The sequence below is a fragment of the Thunnus maccoyii genome, chromosome 12, assembly GCF_910596095.1.
Source record: "Thunnus maccoyii chromosome 12, fThuMac1.1, whole genome shotgun sequence".
Classification (NCBI taxonomy): Eukaryota; Metazoa; Chordata; class Actinopteri; order Scombriformes; family Scombridae; genus Thunnus; species Thunnus maccoyii.
The window spans coordinates 14,851,931-14,874,308 of record NC_056544.1 but is presented as its reverse complement, the minus strand read 5'-3'; the positions used below and the strand labels follow the sequence as shown (position 1 = coordinate 14,874,308).

The following is a 22,378-nucleotide window of genomic DNA, read 5'->3' as shown; positions in this document are numbered from 1 at the left end:
AAACATAATCACTACATCAATAAAAATAAAGAATGAAAAAAATAGTACAATATATACACAATATATGTTAAAATTTCTGATTAGCTTTAAGGATTTTTTGTTTCATGAATAAAATAAACTTAAGTCTTTACAAAAGGCTTTCACAATGCTACATTCTTTGATGGGTAATAGTTTCTCTTTCATTCAAACAGAATAAACTCGTATCAGACACAGAAGTACATGTTGCTAAATGGGAGTTGCAAGGATATATTTTATGAAGAATTTTAAAATGGACTTGTTTGGAATACAATATTTGTAGGGAAAACAAGCAAACTTTCTTCCAGTCCACAGAAAAAAAGGACCACAATGTACAGAAAACATGCAGTAGGCCTATTTAACGTTGCTGTGAAGTCAGTTGAACAGCCACGGCGGTAGGTGGCGCCAAAGGCGGATGTCTGTTGTATGTAAAACTCAAGATAAGCACGAGAGGGAAAAAAAGACCAACCAGCAACGAAATGTACAGATTAACCTACCTCTCCATCTGACTGTGAGGAAACAAACCCCGGGACGGATGGCGATGAAGTGGTTGCGTTTTTCGCTCCTCGCATTGGGGGTTTTCTCGCTGTGCTGCGCCACATCAGGTGACAGCAGCGGCGTGAAGAAGATGAAGATGCAGTTTGCGACGGGACCTCTTCTCAAGTTTCAAATTTGGTGAGCAAACGAGCGAAAATCTGGCGAGTCATTGCAAGCTAGCTGAACTCAAGCTAACAACATCGTAGGCCGAAAATGGATAGACACGAACCAACAGGAGGGTTAGCTCGTGTAAACATGTTAAAGGAGATTCAGTCTTCGGGTTACGGTAGTTATTAATTAACGAAATAAGTAAATAACTGTAGAAACATATGGGGGAAGTTCCTGATTTTAGCTAGTTCTCGTGAACGGTTCGTCGAAAACATGGCCCCGCTTCCGCGGAAGTTGCCGTTAAATCCAACAGTCGTATCGTACCTGCCGGTTAGATTAACTTGTTTTTGCATTGTGTGTATAATTGGATTAGCATTGTGTAAAATCCCGGCAACCTGCTCCGTCTGTCTGCAAATGTTTTACGCTAACGTACGTTAACCTCACTTGTAACAGTTTGCATTAACGTGAAGTTCTCGAGATAACGTTAATGCTGAAAAGTTGCGGCTAAATTAAAGATCATTTCACATCAGATGAATCCCTGAGATATCAGCTCATCTCCATGTGGGAGAAGCTAATCGCAGATCTGTTAAAGAAATAAAATCATAAGATTATCAATGAATAGTAATGTTACCTATCCCATCTAAAAGCCAATGAGTTATGCTAATAACAATGTCTCATGATTGTAAGGTAGTGTGTGCAAGTGACGTTAGAACTGCAACGATTAATCACCAACTATTTTGAGAAAATAATTGACACATTAATCGATAATGAAAACAATCGTTAGTTGCGGCCCTATGTGAAAGAAAATGCAATTAAGTAAAGGAAACAAGGTAACAGGAGAAAGACATTTGCATTGCAAATACTGTAGTTGGTTTTGCCTAAAGTAAACATACAGTATGCCTTAAACAGGAGCATGTATGTTAGCAGGGGAAGATAAAACATGAATGTGCAAAAATGCTGCTATGGGGAATTTCACACTACCACTAAAACTTCCCACTAAGAAGAAAAACATATCACAACGATCTACAGATAACATTGGAATTTACGCGTGTAAAATCTCAAGGCTAAGTTCACAATGTAGCTCAAAGATGACTATTATTGTGGCTGCCTTTTGTTCCCGTTTGTTGTATCAACTGTGCACTTTGTCTGTGTTTTTCTAACTGTGTGTTTGTCTTCACACAGCATTTCCTGAGGGTACAAGCGGGTGTTTGAGGAGTACACGCAGGCCTTGTACCAGCGGTACCCAGACATCCGCATTGAAGGGGAGAACTATCTTCCTATCCCCCTCTATCGGTAAGAGAGAGATTAATAATAACCTATGCCGCACTTTTCATTCATAGTGAAACTCAAAGTGCTACAGTATTAATAACACACAACATAAAAAATAGTAATAAGAGTTAAGATGAAAAAAACCTTCCTGAATAGAAAGGTTTTTAGGCCTTTTGTAAAAGAGTCTGGGTTCTGTGCTGCCCTCAGATAGTTAGGAAGGCTGTTCCACAAGCGTGGTGCAGCAGAGCAGAAGGCTCCATCCTTTATGGTGCGGAGCTTAGTAATCGGGGCCCGGAGGAGCAAGCTGCTGGCAGATCTGAGGGTGCGGGTGGAGGTTTGTGGTATCTGCCTTGTAACAAGTGGATTATATCCAGCTTTATTGAAGCAGCCAGAGAGCCGCCCAGGATTAGCTGTGATTTAACTGAGGAAATGGAATTCTCATGCAGTTGGGCTTATCTGGCCATGAGTTTGTCCTTGGTAGTTTTATGGACATAGATGAAACTACTGCCGCTAGAGTTCATGAAATCTGGGTCAAAAGGACATCACGTTATTTATTCATATTTCATTGGGGCTACCACCACTACATTTTCAAATTAATGTCTGTAAACTGAAGGTGTCAATATGACTGTTGTGTATTTTCAACAATGCAACAGTCAAATACTTTGTGAGCTAAATTAAATCTTTGTTACTTATGTTATAAATTCTAAAAATGGTCCCATAATTCCCCAGCACTTTTATTATAAAGTAATTAGATTGCTTGATCTAGAAGTGCAACAATTTTAATATATATAATTTAATATATTTGGTTAACACAGCATGTGTTGTTTCTAATAGACTTTATTTTCAGTGAAAGCTGTAGCTACTGTGTTGTATAAAGAAAAACAAATTGGAGTTGAAACAAATAGTGAATAATCTTTTCTTTTTCTTTTCTTTGTCTTGAATATCTTTTGGTTTTGGATGATTGGACATAAAAGCAAATTGAAGTTGTCACCTTGGGCTATGAGAAATTGTGTTAAGCATTTTTGACAATTACCTGACATTTATAGACCAATGTTTAATCAATATTAATTGAGAAAATAATCAGCAAATTAACTGATGATGAAAATAATCGTTTTGTTACAACACTAAGACTGTTACTCCAATCATATATTTTTCTTCAATGTGTACCTCTCCTTTATTTTAGAACTGTGCAGAATAGGGCCGTGCAATATGACCAAAATCTCATAACTCAATATAGGTCATTTCATATCCCGATAACGTTATATATCACAATATAGCACATTTTCTGTAAATGTAATTAATCAATAGTTTCTGGTACGCCCCCCTCGTCTGTCCATCTTTTGCACAGATTAAATTTCTCTACTTGGCTTTTTATTCACAAAGCTTTTATTGCACTCACAGTAATGTAATGAGTGTAGTTGTCGTCAACTTGAGTACTTCACCTGGTTCACTGTCTCTCCTGTGTGTGCTGCACACACACACACACACACACACACACACACACACACAGACCACCTGCAGTCAACCACAGAGAATAGAGGAGAATAGTGTGACAATAAATGACCGCAAAACGCAGTAGATGTTGTTTATTTATGTTGTGTCTCTGTGTTTCACTGCGGGCGGGGCTGAGCCTTTGATGTTTGTGCTGCACACAGCGCAGCAGAGGAGAGACAGTGAAGCACTTGAGTTGACGGCAGCTACACTTGTTACATTACTGTAAGTGCAATAAAATCTTTGTGAGTTAACAGCCAAGAAGAGTAATTCATCAGTGTAATCCGCGCAAAGGATGGACAGACTCCAAATGACTAATGACTATTTTGTGCACTGTTGCAGCTACAGACTGGAATTTTAAATCTAAACAATCATTGTCTAATCTTCATGTAATAGTCAGTGGGTTTGTGAGGTATCACTGGAGAGGAAATATGCTATATATTTAGATCACAAGCCAAGTGTCTGTGAGACTGCTCTGTGTTGTAATCCCAGGTGTTGTAGTTAAAGACGTGGTGTCACTGAGACTCTCAGGACCTCATCAGTTGAACTCTTAATAAACACTCTAGAGAGTGTGACACATTTTAGGCTTCCAGTTCTCCAGCCAGTGTTTGATTTTTTTTTTTTTTCCAGTGGCTTAGTCACTGGAGTCAGGCAGTATCCACTGACAGTTTATTGTTCAACCAGTTATACATATTAAAGTTTTAAAGGATAGTCAAACCAGAGTAAACAGGATGCAGGCTCAAGGTGTGACAGTGTGAGTCAAATCCTAGTTTATTATTTCCACGTCTTTTTTTTTTTCCCCCTGCAGAGTCATGACCACTGTAGAAATGTTTAATAACTAGTTGTGAGGGAGGAAGTCAGGAGATTTATATTTCCTGCAGAGTCATGATCACGACTGAAATAGATAATAGTTATTTGTAAGGCAGGAAGCCGGCACATGCACTACACAGTAGACAAAGCTTTACTTTCTTGTCTCTGTTCTGCACAGTGAAGCTTTATTTGTACAAATTGAGGCCACACCATTATCTTTTCCTTCTTGACACGGTGCAATTAATATGTTTTCAGAGAATTATCTCAGAAATGAAAAACTATTTTAAATATTATTTTTAGATGTCAAGATGATTTATCAGATGTGCTGCAGTGTTGATTTGAATTTTATCAGGACAATTTTTAATATGCCTTATTTTTTTAAGCCTGAAAAATATGTTGTTTATATTCTATAAAAACATTGAATATTTTTCATACCGGTGAATGTGACCAATCTGCCTTAAGACAAATTGTATACAGGGTCACATCTATTGGATATGTATAATCTATCTGCTGGGCTTTGGGCTAATTTGACGTCTTCAACAACACTAGTTTACTTTATGATGCCATGTCCAGAGATTGTCTTTAAAGCCAGTTTCATGTTTTATTCCCTCAGACACATTGCTTCCTTCCTGTCTGTGTTCAAACTGCTGGTGATTGGGCTGATTATTATCGGCAGGGACCCATTCACCCTCTTCGGTATGCAAGCCCCGGGCATCTGGGAATGGGGCCAGGGAAATAAGGTAAGGTTTCCTGGACCTATAGGGTTCACTACAGCTCTCAAGGGTGAGGTCACGGTTGTCTGTGTGTCGCAACTGAGAATTTGTTTTGCAGGTAATCACTACTGATATCACAGCTTGAACATAGAAATGTAGAGAGTGGGCTTTATTTTGGCTGTGTTTCTAATACAGTTGCATACACGCTGCCAAGTACAACTCAAACCCGTGGGATTTCATTAGCTGTTCATTCTGGGTCTTCAGGTTGGGGTGTTAAGTTTTGTTTGGCTTGGATCAGTTATCCCCAGGGTTACAGACATGCCAAAGGCTCAGAGGGAGAATGGCCAGTGATTGTTTACATTTGATATCTGCAGATGAAGATACCTGGGCTATTGTTGTGTTTTAACAGAAAGCTGAGGCTGATAAAGGGTATTGTGGTTTTGGTAGCCAATTGGATAACTAACAGAAAACCCTGCAGTTGCATACAGAATAGTTAATGGTTTATTAAGCATATGGCTTTGACTTGTTTTTGCTAATAAATCTGCTTGTTTTGTCTAAGCCCCAGGAGACCCTCAAACTGTTGATAACAGTCTGAGGGTCTCCTGCTTTGTGTGTGCATTTAAAGCTGGCGTAGGTATATTTTCAGAATGATTTTTTTAATCATATTTGGTGAAATTCTCTTTACATCCCGACAGCTATCAAAGAATCAAATGCCTTGAGAAATGAAATCCGACTGCCAGGGCCTGTAATTTGCCACATCATAATTTCACTGTGCCCTAATCTCGTCAACCAATAAGGACTGCTGTGTGTAAGAAGGTGTGTCCACGTCACATGATGCACAACTGAGTCCATTTCTGACTAATATACATACTGCATAGAGAAAGCAAGTGTGGCCACAGAGGGAGCAACAAGAAACAAATGGAATACTGGGACTAGAAAACCTGTTAATAGGTTACTCTTTACACATCCATCAAAATCCTAACTCGGCTCTAAGTCGACCAGTGTTTGGTAGCTGAAGCATTGCAGCCCAATATCTAATCTGTATGGGGAAACATGTTTGACAATGTCCATTAAAAAGTACAGCCCAAACGATATGGGTTGTTTTAAACTGATCTGTATTGAGACGAAAAATTATAATGTTGTATAAACAAATTATTCTGGCAGCATTTGCCTGCTGATATATCAGTTGGGCTCCAATAATAGCTTAGCTGTGCCAGCTGCAAGTTTGTCCATTCTAACATGTTGTAAGATGTTTGTTGCTGTGAACATTTTTACAAGTTTTTTTTTTAACCAAAATGCACAGAGTTTGTCACGTCAATTTGAGTTCTTGCTCATCACTTTGAAGTTTACTAAAGCAGACTCAGGTTAATCTGTCAATAGAGCGTATCTCATCTGTGCAAAACTCTTGTGATCCATGGCATGATGCAAGAAAAAGTGGAAACCAACCCATTCAAAAGTGGCAAATTTGTTTTGTTTTTTTGCAAAACCTGTTAACTCAAAATTTCTCTCATGCTTCTTTCAGATATATGCCTGCATGATGGTGTTCTTCCTCAGTAATATGATTGAAAACCAGTTAATGTCCACAGGAGCTTTTGAAATCACATTAAATGGTGAGTTTCTGATTCACAATATGGACTTACAGACTGAACGCTTTGACCTGTAATGAAATGAAAGGAAATGCAGTGATGAGCAATAACATTTTCTACAACCTGTAGTGCTATTTTATATGATAACTTCTCAAATCGAAGCTAACAAGATTATTTAAATATCTTTGTAATATTAATTAAGTTGTGTGGAGAATGTGTGAATTGAGTTTTGTCTCTCTATAGATGTGCCAGTGTGGTCAAAACTGGAGTCTGGTCACCTGCCCTCCATGCAGCAGCTTGTGCAAATTTTGGACAATGAGATGAAGATGAACGTTCACATGAATACAAGACCACACCACCATTCCTAACCCTACTCTTCACTTACTGGCTGGAGCTAAAAGCCCCTCCATGTAAGTACAGTAGTGTACTTAAAACCATCCACACTCTTTTTCTGAGTTTATACCTTTTTTCTTACTTGTGAGATGTATTCGCCAGTGAAATGCTCTTCTGATGATCTGCCTTCACTCTCCTCCTGTCTAGGTTTGAGGTGGGTTTCTCACCGGGCTGTGAAGTGATGTTTATGAAGGTCTGCGCTGAAGGCAGGAAGACTGCTAGCACAGACTGGATGCCCCCATCACTCTTCATCTTGCCCCTTAGAGACATCCCGCCCCTGACGCCAGAGTGGGATCCATGGCAACGATGCCAGACATTCTGTCATTTTTCTTGTACTATTCATACTACTGCAGATTTCATCCAGGTGACATCAGTTGGTCCCATAAGGAGATATTTAACATTGATTCTTATAGTCTTTAACTTGTTGCATATTATTGATTTATGTGAATAAAATAAAAAATATCGTCATTTGTACCACTGAGCCAAATGTAGAATTTTAAGTTTATTGTTGTAAAAGTAGCTTAGCTATGTAGAAAATGCAACACTTAAAATCTGTCATCACTGTTGTGAAAAATAACATTGGGGAATTGTGTCTTGGTATGATTTCTGAATAATTTTTATATTTACATAACTTGGAGGAAGCTAAGACAATTAATAAAACATATTGTAACTATTTAACTGTGAAGTAGCAGTGTGGTGTTGAGGTTTACTGATACCTAACTGTGTTGGAAATGTAATCCCAAGTGAGATAAATACAAACATTTTACTTTTAAAAGGGACAGTGCATTGAAGTGGATAACATGACTGCTCTCTTCGCTTTTGCCATCATGATTTTAGACAGTTCAGTTAAAGAAAATCTGCTGAATAGCTTGGAGACACTGCTGTTTCTTTTTCTTTAAGCGGACAACCGGCTTGATCCTAGTCAGGTCATGAATGCCCATCTTTGAGCCATCTACTCAACTTAATGTTATTAGCAAGACAGGAAGCTCTACGCTGATCTGATCTTAAGAGACAAAACAGATTAAACATAAGTACAATGAGAGTAGGGCTACATCCAATTGGTTTAATTCTGCATAGACAATGACTAAAGTCAAAAAGAACATTTCGGGAATAAAATGACATCTCTATTTGATACAGTTTTTATTTGCTTGCAAGGCAAAAAGCTGTTTGAAACCAGACGTAGAGTTCAAAGGAAATGTAAATCTCTTTTCTATTATTAGTGTACATACGGACAGTGCAAACAGCCAGATTCACTATGGAGACAAACGATGGGTATATACTCTGCGAATTTTGCGTCTTTACATGTAATAATGGAGAGGTTTTATATTTTCATTGAACCCCCAGGATGAGGTCTTAAATACAACCCCATCTGTGGGTGATAAACAGCATGAGTCTTGTAATGTTAAGTCCATTGTAACTCCTGAAATCCCATTAAGAGTCTTTATGGTGCTTAGAAGGGTCTTTGTTTTTTTGGTGCTATGAGATAACAGAGTTAACACACAAGTATACTGATATCATTGTCTCCTACAGATTCCTTTAGTTAATGTAGAGAATAATCTGAGCTAAATCAAAGTCAAAAAATTGAAAATTGAGGGGTTTTTGGACTAGAGTATGGCATAACTTTATTCCTCTTGTGACCTCATTATGACAGCAGAGCTGCTGTCAATGTGTCAGAGCGTTCTTTTATTACAGATACATCAGACACAATCAGACACAATCCTGAAGGCACCTACAGATAAAAGCCTTTTCGCTCTCACTCATCATCACGTTAGTGCTGACTTCCAGAAGTCTTCGGGCAAAAACATGGACGCTGGGTGCTAGTGTGGTCTTTGGCAGCCGTGGATTGGAGGGTGCCATCAGGTTCTGGTGAAGATGCCGAATGACCAGGTGGAGTTTAATCCTGGCTGCCAGCACTAATAGCTCCTCCTTCAATACTGATGGTCCCGAAACAGGCCCGTCACTAGTGCATTTACACTGGGAAAAAAGTTAACTTTTCAAAAGGCATTCAAGCACATTGTGTAGACAAGCATCATTTGAACCCAAGGGCACAGTGTCTACTATAAAATAATGTGATTTATTTTTTTGTACCATAAATCTTTGAAGCTTCTTAATGGGACATTTAAGGAGAACGTAAGAGTTGAAAAGGTTTAGAGCACAAGGGTTTATTTAGACTGTGTAGAAGGTCTGCAGAAATAAGTGTAAAATAGGAAAAAATCACTATTACCTGAGCACAGCAGGTACCCACACTGAACTTTGCCTGTTGACCACTTGCTAGGAACGAGACAAATACTTGTTCCTTTCCCAGGACTCGGACCCCAACAGTTTTGTTGAGGGACAGGAAGACAGGATGCAGAGGAGTGGGAGAAAGGCTCAGACTGCTCCAGCTCCACCGTCGAACTCTGGCACCCGTCTCATCCAAACACTGACCACCTAATCTGTCTAAGGTCAGCCTGCAACATGAACACACACACATGCATTATATATATTCTATAGGTCATTGCTGTTGTCTGTCAGCATATGGATGACTATGGATAATACAAATTTTACTTACACCTCAATCATTTTAGCCAGAAACCATGCATGAAATGCAACTTTTTGTATTAAATAGCCTAATTTATATTCACTTAAAGATTAAATAATTAAAACTAGTTATGCTACTATATTACTGTATTTATCACCAGTTTAATAATCATACATATCAAAGATATATATTTAAATGATAAGTATACATTGCTCTGTACCATATGTTTCCATTGCTGTAGTAACATGTCGCCCTGCCATCAGACTGGAACACGGCTCTGATTGGTTGGTCAGGGTCTTGGCTGTCATCATACACGATGCAGACCCTTCCATTCTCTTTCGTGACCACGATAACAAGAGCCAAGAGGCCTGAGGGATAACTGTTGCCATGACGATAAGGATGGGAACACCCACTAAAGACTACAAATTGTATTGCATAATTCTGTAAAGACTTTTGGTCTTCATACCAAAATTCATTGAAAATCTCACCATATGATAGAAATATACAAACATTATTATAATCCATGTGAGTGGATACAAAACCTGAGCAGAGCCATCAGGGAACATGGTAAGAAATTTCATGCCATTGGAATAATGTTTCTGTAGAAATCCTCCTACATCCTGTGAACATAAAAGAATATTTAAGGCCTATAGTGGTTATATGTAATATTTCATGTGACCAATACTCATATATATAAGAGATAATATTTAAAATATCCTAATTATATGCTTTGTGCATTGATCAGACACAGTTTGGCCACATGGGGGCAATATTTACATTTATATGCAAAGATTAACATGGTATATTACAGACCTTTATGGCTTCTATTCAAAGAAACCGAACATTTGTTTCTGTGTTAAATAATTATGTCATAAATTCTTAGTGATCTAAGTGTCTTTAATAAGATACCTGATGATGACATAAGCCAAACTGAAGTGCATTGTGGTCACAAAAAGGGACCACAAGGTCTTTCTCTTTTATCTTCAAACTGTTTGTCCAGCATCCGTTTCCTGGAGCACAAGAGAGCCGAAAACTGAGGACCTTTGATGTCGGGGCAACTAAACAATAGCACAAAGAAAACTGTATCAGTCTCACAAAGCTATTTAACATCACACTTTCTTTGTTTCTTGAGAATTTAGAAACAACAAATGAAATGAATTTCATTAAAAACTGTGTGTATGTGCTCACTTTGAAGTTACTCACAGGTTTGTGCTAGAGGAAGTTGGATTAAGTACTCCTCCTCGATTCTCAGCTCTGATTGTTCTCTGAAAAAAGATAAAGGTTACATTGCTCTTGGCATTAATGCTATGAAGTTTTGATAAGATTACGATCTTACTGTCTTTGTTTTTCTATATTTTGGTTAGAAAGGTGAAGGCTTTTTAAAAATGCTATGTTGTACCCCAGTGCATTTGCTAAGTCCACGATAAACTTGTTGTGATCCTCCATCTCCTTGCCTTGGAGGAGCAGCTCCTCCATCTCTGTGGTTGGCTTTTCTTCCTCTGATGTCAGATTGCTGGTCCCCAGGTCACATCTCCCCTCAATCAAAAATCTCTGCTTCACCAGCATTTTACACAGCTGCTGTCGCTGGGCACAGCAGAAGAGTGCAGCTGCCTGAGATGGTGAAGAAGACATGCTGAGAGAGGAAAATACAAAGTGTGCAACACCACATGAGCTACATTGGGGGTAGTTTGTTTACATTCAGCGTCTGTCCCACCTGAAACTCCTCTACCCATGTTAGATCCAGTGAAGGTCTGGCCTTTTCCCCGCAGTACTCACATTTTACCGAGCACTTTGATGAAGGCTGGGACTGGGCAAGACAGTTTTAAAGTCAGCTAATTAGTAATAAATTGCAAATCAATATTGCTGTGGATAACAATAAGTAGACATTTGATCTTAGTACCGCTGGAGGAATGGTTGTTAAGTTTAGCCTGTGGTTGTCAGACTCCCGATTGTACCTCAGGACTCCTGCTGCTCCGATACAATGGGTGGGTGGGTCACTGACAGACTGTGGACATCCTTCATGTATCCTCTTACCAGTCTCAGATAAAAATACACATCAAATAAAGTAAATGATTCATTAATAAGATCAGTGTTTCTTCATTAAAACATGGGTGAAAAGGAAAATAGATTTATTTAATTTCTGATACTGGATCTGCCTTACATGGTCATCCAAGACGCAGAGTGACTCACTGACATCTAATGAAGCAGCAGGGGCACCTAATGTTTAAACAGAAGTGACTGTATTATCCTTAAATTGAGTCCCACTAAAAGAAGTAAGCCTGAATAATGATTTATTTTTTTCTTTATGCATGCAGCAGACTCACAAGGAAAGCTCATCTTTTTCTATGTCCTGCCGACTGCAGGTGTGAAGTTGTCTCCCAGGACAGAATAACAGCATTCACATCTTGTGCAAAGCTTCTCTCCTGTTAAAAGAAATGATTATAGTGGATAGATTAGGAAGCCATTTAATGAAAAAGTGACATAAACCCAATCTTCTCTCTATCACACACATGCCTCTACACTCAAGTATATTTTCTAAAATATACAATTATCAGATAGAAAAGGAGACAGAGAAAGGCCAGTTTGACATAAAAAAAAACAAACAAAAGTAATGCGTTATTTAAAATAAGAAGAGGCAATACACCTGTTAAAAGCATATATGTGAGAGTTCTTCTCTGAGTTTTAAGTTTTGATTGTAGGATACAGTAAAAATAGCACACAAAAAGTAGCAACAGAATTAGTAGATGGCAGGTTACGTATACACTCACCTCAGTGCCAGTCAAATATTTGTCAAGGCTTCAACTTGCTGGTGTTGTCAGTATCCTTGGAGATTAAATAGTTTTCTTCAGCTATGTGGAAATGTAGTAGCCTACCTAATACTGGCTGCTGGCTGACTGCATTATGAAACACAGTTTTAGATACAGTGTTGACTGTAAACTCCCTTAACCTGGTCTGCAGAAAGGGAGATCCTGAAACAAACAAACAAACAAAAAATCAGATTTTGTTGGATTGAATCTAAATTTATTTTTTAATATATCCAAAGTAGATTCTCTCATTATGTGAACTTGGCTATTCAGAACTATTTCTTTAAGCATGAATGTTTGAAAACCAGGATGCCAAAAATCAGGAATGTTTTAAGGTGAATTTGGAGACATGAAAGACAATTTATACAACCAAGAAACGGACAAAATAATCTCACCTAAAGGTCCATTCACTGGCTGTTCTGGAGCATCATCAGCAGATAGTTTGTCCAGTTGTCATGGAATTGTAAGTGTTCAAATTTCCATTTTCTTCTGAGTGCTTGTTGAGCTTCAAAGTAAGCAGTTGACAAAACAAACTCGGTTCATTGTATGTTTAGTAGCTGTTCTTGAGCCCTTGACTCATATCACATTATCTTTATCACAGGTCAAGAATGAACTTTGAAGCTCAACCAAGAAATTTGAATTTTATAAAACAACAAAGCCTTCAGGGTCTGTTTTAAAGCAATGTGCTCTCTTTTACACATTTAAGTCCAGAGACAACATGTTGTAACATTATTTCTCCATAGGGTGGCAGAGAGGTTGTGCAGTTGAGTTTAGATATACACGATGTACACTGATATATATATATATATATATATATATATATATATATATTCAGTGTTTTGGCTTTACTTCCTCTGGGGGTCCAACAGACTCCACTCCTGTTTATGTAAAAATAATCAAAAACGGAATTACAAATTCATTTTCAATTTTTGCATTAATTTTTTTCTTTTTTTTCATCTGAACTTATCTAAATTAAATATTTAGAAAAGTATTAATCCTTCCTTATGACACAACATGCACAAGCCCAGGTTGTGGCATAAGGAACGGTTACTAAAAATATGTAAAAAATTTTAAATGCATGTATTGACAAATTCATGTCAATTTTGCTTACCAAAAAGTCATTCACAGACAAAAGTACAGTATGTTAGCCTACATAATTAGGATATATGTCATCAGTTCCAAATCAGGTTTATATGCAATTCTTGCAAAATTAAGAAAAGTTATGAAGTATCAAGCCTATAGCAATGTTTTTGTGCTGTTAAAGGACCCTAAACAGAACATTGGGTTTTAAGAAAAAGACGTTAACTACTTACTTACTACAATAAGCTCAGTTTTGAAAAAATAATTTGGACAATAGAATTTGCAGCCTTCAGTATATCAACAATTGGAGGCCATAAGCTAAATTCGTCTCCTCGGCTGTCTCCTGACCTTGTGGAAACCTTGCACAGGTGGAACCAATGCATGATGATTAGGGAAAATCAATTAGCTTACCTACCTCAGCTTTTGATTGGTTGATACAGCACCTGCTGTACCTGCCAACAGGAAACATTACAACACAAATAACTGCATCAAAGCAGCAACTCTCAGCTCTGAACATTTCCAGGAGTCTCAGGTAGAACAGAATGATACGTAAAGGAAAAAGGAAAAGTGCTACTTTTTACTTGGCCACAGCTGTTATTCTGATATGTTATTTAGCGCAGATGATAGACTGTTATCGATTGAGGAAAACAGACAGGCAAAAAGAAGCTGATGCCACTAAAATGATAGGTGTCCAAGAGGGGAAAATTGTGTTCGGGAAAGTGTTTGAGAAAGGATCAAGCCTTGAGTCTCAAGTCATAGACCAGACCAAGTCATCTTCAAATGCTTCTGTGGAGGATGAAACTGCTTATCAAGCAGACTTTACAGGTAGGAAACTAAAGAGTGTTACTATATGAAGTGGTCCTTTTTTTGTGATTCTGGGTGACTGGCATATCCTGAGTTGCATGTGTAGTCCAATTTTAAAATATATCTATTGAGTGAATTTGATAACTACATGTAAGTTCTCAGTTTACAGCACCATATCTCCTAAATTTCCCACACTGAACCGTGTTTAGTACTCACACTTAGTAATCACACTTTTAATTTCACTTTTACTCATCAGGCTGGTCTAAAGGCCAAACACAAGATGCCAGTTCCAGAGAATCATTATGGAAGCGCATGGGATCTTCCCTGCAGTGTGGTGGGGACCAGATGAAGTTCAGAGCGGTGGGACCAGGAGCATCACAGTTTAAAGTGGAGCAAGGTAAAGTAACAAGGTCTATAAGGTGTACTAGAGGCCTGTTTTGCAGCACACATTTTGACTGATGGCTCCATAGTGTTAAGTGTCCCAGTAAGCCATGAGAGTGACAGTGAGCCAGTACTCACAATAACATAACCCTGAAACTGAAGTGGCTAAATGGCGTTTAGTTAATTTTTATTTATTTTAAATACCTGTACTTTTCTTACTGGCATGCCAAAACACAATTTAAGAATGGACATGTTCCTTCACAATCTGTAAAATGACACACTAGTCACACCATTACTTGCATTGTCACACTTGAGAAACTTTTCCCCACAGGGAATGCACCTCCAATGCCCCTATCCCAGGTCCCTTCAACTTGTGGCTACAGTATGCAGAGGAACTCACTTGCACTTGTCATGTTGGTTCCTTATGATGGCTGCAATATGGTTCAAGAGGTATTTTTTATTTTTTTTAAATTTCCTGAAATGCAAGATGTTGCTACACCAGAATGTTACTTACACATTCCAGTCGTATAACCTTTAACTGGTTTGACACTACGTTTTTTTTTTTTTTTTTTTTTTTTCTCCCCAAAGGGTGGAAGTTATGTGCTGCCAATGCGTTGGCAGGGAATTCCAGTCTCTCTGAGGTGCCCCAAACCTGCAGCGACTGCTCCTGCAACTGCTGCCACACAACATCCTTCCCCCCAGGCGCCTCAAGAGCCCCAGGCGCCTCAAGAGCCCCAGGCGCCTCAAGAGCCCCAGGCGCCTCAAGAGCCCCAGGCGCCTCAAGAGCCCCAGGCGCCTCAAGAGCCCAGTCCCCCATCATATTTCTTTCCACCCTACATGCCTTATCCTCAGTACCCTTCAGTGGTAGACCCTACAATGACCAAGAAACCTGAAATGCCTAAATTTCCACAATTTCCCAATTTCTTCCCTTATTCCTACTTCTCTCCCCCTCTTCCAGTCACGACAACTGCACCAACTACGCCTAAATCGACTACCACTGCAAAGCCAGCAGTCGCAGTTCCTCACCAAATGTACCCTTATTTCAACCCACCAGTTTTCTTCCCTCCCTTTCAATGGCCCCTTCCAGGGCCTCTGCCGATGACTGCCAAACCAGCAAGTACCACCAAACTCACTACTCAAGTGACTGCGGCTAAACCACAGTCACCACAGTTTCCACCACAAATGTCTGTCTTCCCTCCCTTTCAATGGCCCTTTCCAGGGCCTCTGCCGACGACTGCCAAACCAGCAAGTACCACCAAACTCACTACTCAAGTGACTGCGGCTAAACCACCGTCACCACAGTTTCCACCACAAATGTCTGTCTTCCCTCCCTTTCAATGGCCCTTTCCAGGGCCTCTGCCGACGACTGCCAAACCAGCAAGTACCACCAAACTCACTACTCAAGTGACTGCGGCTAAACCACAGTCACCACAGTTTCCGCCACAAATGTCTTTCTTTCCTCCCTTTTACCAGCACCTTGTACCCTTTCCACAAGACACAACCCCTGAGCCAGTGACACCAACATCAACCACAACAACTCAGAAAACTGACCCTCAACCGACACAGGTGCTGCCGCACGATCACCCACATGTCCATGTTCCATTTCCATTTATGCCGTATCCCCCTCCTCAGTTTGGCCTACTACAACACTGAACAGTTCTAATAAATGGTTTGAATAACCTAAGTGGCAGTGTCCAGTCATTGATTGCTGAAATTCACTGGGGATGCTGGAGAGTTAGCAATGTGGAAAGGGTGCTGCTCTTAAAGGGGGGGTTTGTGTAGATGAGGTAACCGGTCCATACTGAAGTCTTTACTTCAACTTAAAGGCTATTCAGATGCAAAAAAACTAGCCTTAATATGGAAAGGTGACACTTTTCATGAGGAAAAATGCTAACAATAGTGAAATAAAGCTGCTTGTGAGTGTCAAATTTAAGCGGGCACCTGGATTATGATACCGTTGCCTGTGTGTGTGTGCAAAGCTTGGCTGGAAGAACTTGACTTTCAGTCAAAAGTAACTTGATGAGTGATTTATCACAAATGACAATTGAATTTACATTAAGGTGTAAATTGTCATTGCTTTTAAATTGTGCCAAATAGAAAAGCCAACAACTGACTATCAGCAGTGCACCCCGACACACTATTTACTGTGTACTGTTTTTATTCCTCATCCTTTCTTTAGTTCTCACAGTATCCTGAAGTAGTCAGCATGATCAAATATTACTGATCCAACTGCAAAATGGTTCATATACAATACCAATCAAAAGTTTGGACACACTTTCCTAGAAGGTGTGTCCAAACTCTTGACTAGTACTGTATGTTCAAATTGCATTTCATATGCTTTAATACCAGAAAGCATTCTTGAAACTACTGGAAATCAAACCTAACAACTGACATGCTGAATAAGGAAAAGATAGTAAGTAAAACATGAAAAGTAACTTTCAAAAGGAAAGTTGAGGGTAAAACATTGAGTTTTAAGGAGTGACAGTGATTCTGCAAGTTCTAGCTTCTCAGGAATGTCGACCTGATAGGAGCTATGAATTCTGTGATCACCTGCTTTCAGTCAAGAACTGAATCAAGGATTGATTTTTAGAATGATTTCAACCTGTTCAAGTTATTTTTAGCAAGCCACTTGCACTGAGAGGAAGTTGGTTGTTGTGGCAAGCCTCACAAACCAGACATCAATGATGTCTTGTAGTCAGATCAAATAATGTGGTTCAAAATTCAACTGAATAATACCCACAGGGTGCCTATAGCAATATTGATCCTCACGAAATAGAATTGAGAATTACAGTGAAAAGATACAAATAAAGCAAAAAAGTACCATCTCATGTCACACAAACTCTATTCCAGTGTGGAGTAAACCAGTGTAGGGTAAACAGGCAAATTTCCACATTTTCATTCACATAGTCAGAAAAAACATATGTGTCACCAGATACGTTTCATCAAAGTGATTTAAAATATAATCATAAATCTCAAAAAACTAATCACTTTGGAATCTTTTGTGGTCACTTTTGTATAAATTTAGTATAAATACATGTTTATTTTGATTCATATGTGACTTTCTGTGAATGAAAATGTGTAAATTCGCCTGTAAATTTCAAGATATCTTTGTACAGGTCACAAAAACAAAGTTTGAAGGGAATATTAGCCATTTTTCTATACTTTTTAGGCATAAGCAATTAGGAAATAACACATACTACCAAGGAACAAAAATTGTGTTACATAGTGTAATTAAATGCATTGGCAAAGAAAAATATTCATATACCCTGACAGCAAAAATAACCTACAAACACAGATGGTATGTGTATTATTTCATGCTACATGATAAATGTTAAGAGCTGACTTTACTGACCAGAGGACAACAGGGGAATCAGACATCAAAGGCTCCAAACGAGCCCACCTGTTGTGACCCTAATTACCACAGGTGCAAGCTGGTGATGAAATCGCATCTGATTGGTTGACTACCTGGTTCTAAAATGTGTCCAGTATTAATAGCTGTGATTCAGTTGTCCTTCTTCACAGCAAAGTGTTCTCCACCTGTTTTGGGTGTGCAGCTCCAGTATGACAGGTGAAGATGGAAGGAGACGCAGATCACGTCAAATTGTGGCAGTCATATTGCTCTTGTGCTCTTTGGCCCCGAGTTTAACTTGCTTTAGCTGGCAAGGGCTGAGGAAAAAAGCTAAACAGAACAAGGTAGTTAGTGAGGCCACAGAGATGGAAGGAAGGACAGGAAGCATTCTCTTTAATGGGACAGAGATTAACTCCCAGTCAGGATCTCCCTTTGTTGCTGCCATGGGAAATGATAAATTGTTGCATGTTGATTTGGCTCAGTCAGATGGCACAGGTAAGACTCCGCTGTTAAGGTCCTTCTATTTTGACATACTCTATTCAAGTGCTGCATGATAGTCCTACTGATGATGATACTACAGCATGATACTCTGCTACTAACTTTCTACCTGAACATCTTTTGTTCTCTAAGGATTGTCTGAGCAGGCATCACAGCGGGGGGATACCATGGTAAATGAAGCAGCATGGAGGCGCCTGAACCCTTCACTGCACTGTGGTCAAAACAAGATGAAATTGAAAGCCATGGGACCTGGAGCTGCTGACTTACAGCTGGACATGGGTAGAATAATCAATTCAACAAAAATACAAATGTACAGTGTGTTAAAGCTGTAAAGCACAGAACAGGTTGTTATAGAATCTTTTTCTCCTCCTCAGGCAATGCAGGTCCCCTGCCTTTGATCCAGGTGCCTGAACCCTGTGGCTACTCAATGCGGCAGAATGCACTGGGACTTGCATTAGTTGTTCCCTATGATGGCTGCTATGTGCTGCAAGAGGTATACTTTTGCTCCTAATTTGACTAACTGGTGTCTTTAATTTATTCCAAACATGTATTCACCTTGACTATGTTAAAGGTATTTGGGTTAAAAAGTACTGGCGTCCGTAAATATTACAATGTTGAATGCACAGAACAAACCCTGATTCCTTGTTACCAGTTTGATGCTACTTGTTCAAGGTTTTTTTTTTTTGTTGTTGTCTTTTAAATGGTAGTTTTCAGATTTTAAAAAAAAAAAAAAGTTGTCAAGATTCTGGTAACTCAACAGTTGAGCCTATCTAACTTCTAAAAAAGCTTGTGCTGTTTCTTGTCTAATCTTGTTTCAGAATGGAAATTATGTGTTGCCAATGAGTTGGCTGAGGAATCTAGTTAAATTCACCTGCCCAATGTCACCACGTCCTGATGCAACACCTACTTCCCCTGATGCAGCACCTACCTCCCCTGATGCAGCACCTACCTCCCCTGATGCAGCACCTACCTCCCCTGATGCAGCACCTACCTCCCCTGATGCAGCACCTACCTCCCCTGATGCAGCACCTACCTCCCCTGATGCAGCACCTACCTCCCCTGATGCAGCACCTACTTCCCCTGATGCAACACCTACTTCGACTACTGCTAAGCCTGCTCAGCAGCCCTCTTACATCTATGATCCTAGTAGTCTGTATTCTGCCTATTGGTATTATTACTACATGTATATGATGACAATGACACCGGCACCAACCACAGACACTGCGTCTCCGACAACTACTGCTAAGCCTGACACACAACTCCCTCAAATGAAGCCTCCTGCATATCCTTACTATCCTTATTACCCATATTACCCCTACTACCCTCTTCCAAATCTCCCAGTGGTGACCACGGCACCACAACCCACTACCACCACTACCGCCACTACCACCACCACCACCACCACCACCAAACCCACTACCACCCCCAAACCCACTACTGGAACCACCACTACCACTGCTAAACCATGTACAACAAGTCCTACAACAAAACCAACAACTGTTTCTGCTCCTACAACTACTTCTACCACCACCACCACCACCGTGTCAACAACTAAAGCATGTACCCATACAACCAAACCCAGCAGCAGCTATCCAGGCCCAATGAGTGGGTCTGTTCCTTACAACCAGCTCCCCTTCGCTCAATACGTTTCATACAAAGCCAACAAGGTTGGCAAAATCCCTGATGACCAGAAGTACGTGCCTCAAGCTGGCTACAAATCTGGACTCCAGGCTCGATCACACCCAATTTCAGGCTTCCACTATTGGCAACCTGTGCCCTGGTTTCCTCACTCAGGTCAAGACCATCCTCAATTTGACTGGACAAACCTACTACCTAAAAAATGAACTCCAAATGGTAAGGACCACCTGTAAATGTCTTGAATTAATGACTGTATGAATTTAAGGTAGTTTCTCAATCATAACTGTCTTTACCTTTTCAGGGGTTGGCGTCCAGTGATAAGTGAGCATTCAATAAATGTGTTTACTTAGAACTTGGTCTGGAGTTGTGATTAATCCATAATGCACATGTTTTGATATTTGCCCATGCCCCAGAATTTCCACTTAATGGTAGTAATTTTACACCACAAATGACTACAGTTGATGAAGGGGTCCAATGATTAATTTCTTTTCCATGAATCATTTGACAAGTGACTGTTCTAATGCCCAGCATAAATTGCAGAGTCCAAGCTGAACTGACATCTCAAACTATGCACTAAAAGCTTCACAAAGCTACTGTCTATGCCAAGGCTTCTTTTAGACATTGTTTATATCCCAGGCAACATTAAACCTGAAAGGGTGCCTGGGACCCTGAGTAATTTGTGCTGCAAATGGCAATCGTCTTTATAGGAGTCAAACGGGGTCTGCTGGCCACCAAAAAAATAAGGCTGTTGCTAGTGCACACTGAAAAAACTGTCCTGATATGATGCCCCAGTAAATGCTGTCAACTCTTTCAGTTGCTTCTCTTATCATAAAATGTAAATATGTTGAGGCTCTAATGGGAGGTAGTGCAGAACAGCTGGAGTAAATTGGCACCCCTCCAAAATGGTTGATAAAACATGATTTTTTTTTTTCTTTGAAAAACTCCCATGCAATCCTAATTCAGCATGCTGAGATTCAGCTGGTTGCTTCATTCTGTGCTCATTTTCCTCTACATTGACTTAAATGATCTTTTACCCAGGTACTGTTCATGTTACCAAGGCTCATTTCTTACTGCTGACAGTTTGGAGATGGGATGTTGAAGAGGGAAAAATCTTTTGGCAGGGTGTATAAATGTATTTCCCTCAGTTTCCTTTTTATTATAATTATGCTTCTAGTTTTCTGTGAAACCCCTTCACTCCGATATACATTTCTTACAGTGTGCACACACACCCCATTCTGTCTGTTCCTATATATTTCCACATGGTGCTCTCTCCTCTGGGCGCCCTGTGACGTTACACTCACGCACACACACACACAAACACAGATTTACACACATCACTGAAACTAAGCCACACGTGACAACAGAGAGACGTGTAATGTTGCTCTCTCTGAAAGAAGGGATGTGCGTTTGTGTTTTTTCCTTTTCATTTACTACAGTTCTTGTATGTCAGCTGTTTGGAGTTTGCAGGGCACTGAGCTCCTAGAACTACTCTGAAGAGCAAGAAATCCTAAAATCCATTCTCGGGTGATCATCTTGTTGTCTCTATCCAGAATGGGAGAAGCAGTCAGTGCTGCGCTAATTAATTGCTACTTTTGCATTTTTGTATCTTAAGGAGTGGTTTCATGTCTACAATGAAGGTGAGTGCTACGTACGGCATGTGCTATATACAGTATGATTTTACCTTTTTATTTTACAGGTGATTAGAATTTAGCATCTATACATTTGAAGTTCAGTAAGTTTGGCAGAATGTTTTTTAATTTGACCTCTGTTCATATAGAATAAATGAATAAGAGTAAGACTGAACAACCACAGAATATGGGATCAATATTTTAATATTGCAATTTTGTTAATTTCTCTTTTCTGCATGGTCACAGGGAACATAAAGACACCATATAAATTAAGAGACGGATACTGCCAGCGTTCAAGCGGTTGATTTTGGTCAGATCTGTGACCTACCTCTGATTATCTTCAGTCCATCTCTGGCCACATTCCCAGCTATAGTCCCTCCCCCACTCCACACAGTTTGTCTCTATGGAGGAGAACTGTGATGTGCACATGGATGAGGAAGGTGAAGTATTCATGAGAGAGACAGGCCACTGGTGGATGGACTGTGGAAATGATGGCAATAATGGTGACATACAACGTCAGAGAGGAGGAAGAGGCCGAATGGTAAACAGCCGAAGTTGGGCTGAGGAGCTCCAGGACATCTTTGCACCACAGACAGAGGACTGTTACAGTGGAGGGAGAATCAGACTGTCCAGCATCTCTGTGAGTGATTGATTTTATCTCTCTGAACACTGAACAACTCCTTCTGAGTCCATTTGATCTCACAAATTCCACTACATCTCTTAAAAAAACTGTGGGACAAGACCAAAAAGGTG

General features: G+C 39.7%; 4 protein-coding genes across 7 annotated transcripts; 3 read left to right on the top strand and 1 right to left on the bottom strand.

Moving 5' to 3' along the window:
- The first annotated feature begins 468 nt into the window (after positions 1-468).
- Positions 469-7,600, top strand: selenot1a (selenoprotein T, 1a). Its single transcript, XM_042427738.1, has 6 exons — positions 469-690; positions 1,843-1,953; positions 4,844-4,970; positions 6,466-6,553; positions 6,773-6,939; positions 7,070-7,600. Exons 1-5 carry the CDS (start codon positions 551-553, stop codon positions 6,895-6,897), a joined length of 591 nt encoding a protein of 196 aa, XP_042283672.1. The 5' UTR covers positions 469-550; the 3' UTR covers positions 6,898-6,939; positions 7,070-7,600.
- A 445-nt stretch (positions 7,601-8,045) lies between these two features.
- On the bottom strand, positions 8,046-17,888 carry LOC121908049 (glutamate-rich protein 6). Of its 4 annotated transcripts, none has more exons than XM_042427736.1 (14): positions 17,865-17,888; positions 12,643-12,752; positions 12,212-12,412; positions 11,768-11,866; positions 11,605-11,660; positions 11,344-11,481; positions 11,158-11,250; positions 10,843-11,054; positions 10,647-10,708; positions 10,353-10,501; positions 9,981-10,063; positions 9,664-9,822; positions 9,147-9,372; positions 8,046-8,896 (listed from the first exon to the last, which is right to left on the bottom strand). In XM_042427736.1, exons 4-14 carry the CDS (start codon positions 11,778-11,780, stop codon positions 8,630-8,632), a joined length of 1,458 nt encoding a protein of 485 aa, XP_042283670.1. In that variant the 5' UTR covers positions 11,781-11,866; positions 12,212-12,412; positions 12,643-12,752; positions 17,865-17,888; the 3' UTR covers positions 8,046-8,629. The 4 variants fall into 4 exon arrangements, with proteins under 4 accessions (XP_042283670.1, XP_042283667.1, XP_042283671.1 ...); XM_042427733.1 differs by lacking the exon at positions 17,865-17,888 and adding an exon at positions 13,561-13,669; XM_042427737.1 differs by lacking the exon at positions 17,865-17,888 and adding an exon at positions 13,561-13,669 and having other exon boundaries at positions 11,344-11,472.
- LOC121908047 (proteoglycan 4-like) lies at positions 13,790-16,196 on the top strand. Its single transcript, XM_042427731.1, has 4 exons — positions 13,790-14,152; positions 14,388-14,528; positions 14,844-14,962; positions 15,101-16,196. Exons 1-4 carry the CDS (start codon positions 13,870-13,872, stop codon positions 16,163-16,165), a joined length of 1,608 nt encoding a protein of 535 aa, XP_042283665.1. The 5' UTR covers positions 13,790-13,869; the 3' UTR covers positions 16,166-16,196.
- A 113-nt stretch (positions 17,889-18,001) lies between the features above and the next one.
- LOC121908048 (DNA-directed RNA polymerase II subunit RPB1-like) lies at positions 18,002-20,349 on the top strand. Its single transcript, XM_042427732.1, has 5 exons — positions 18,002-18,356; positions 18,492-18,638; positions 18,734-18,852; positions 19,178-20,213; positions 20,299-20,349. Exons 1-4 carry the CDS (start codon positions 18,074-18,076, stop codon positions 20,201-20,203), a joined length of 1,575 nt encoding a protein of 524 aa, XP_042283666.1. The 5' UTR covers positions 18,002-18,073; the 3' UTR covers positions 20,204-20,213; positions 20,299-20,349.
- The last annotated feature ends 2,029 nt before the right edge of the window (positions 20,350-22,378 follow it).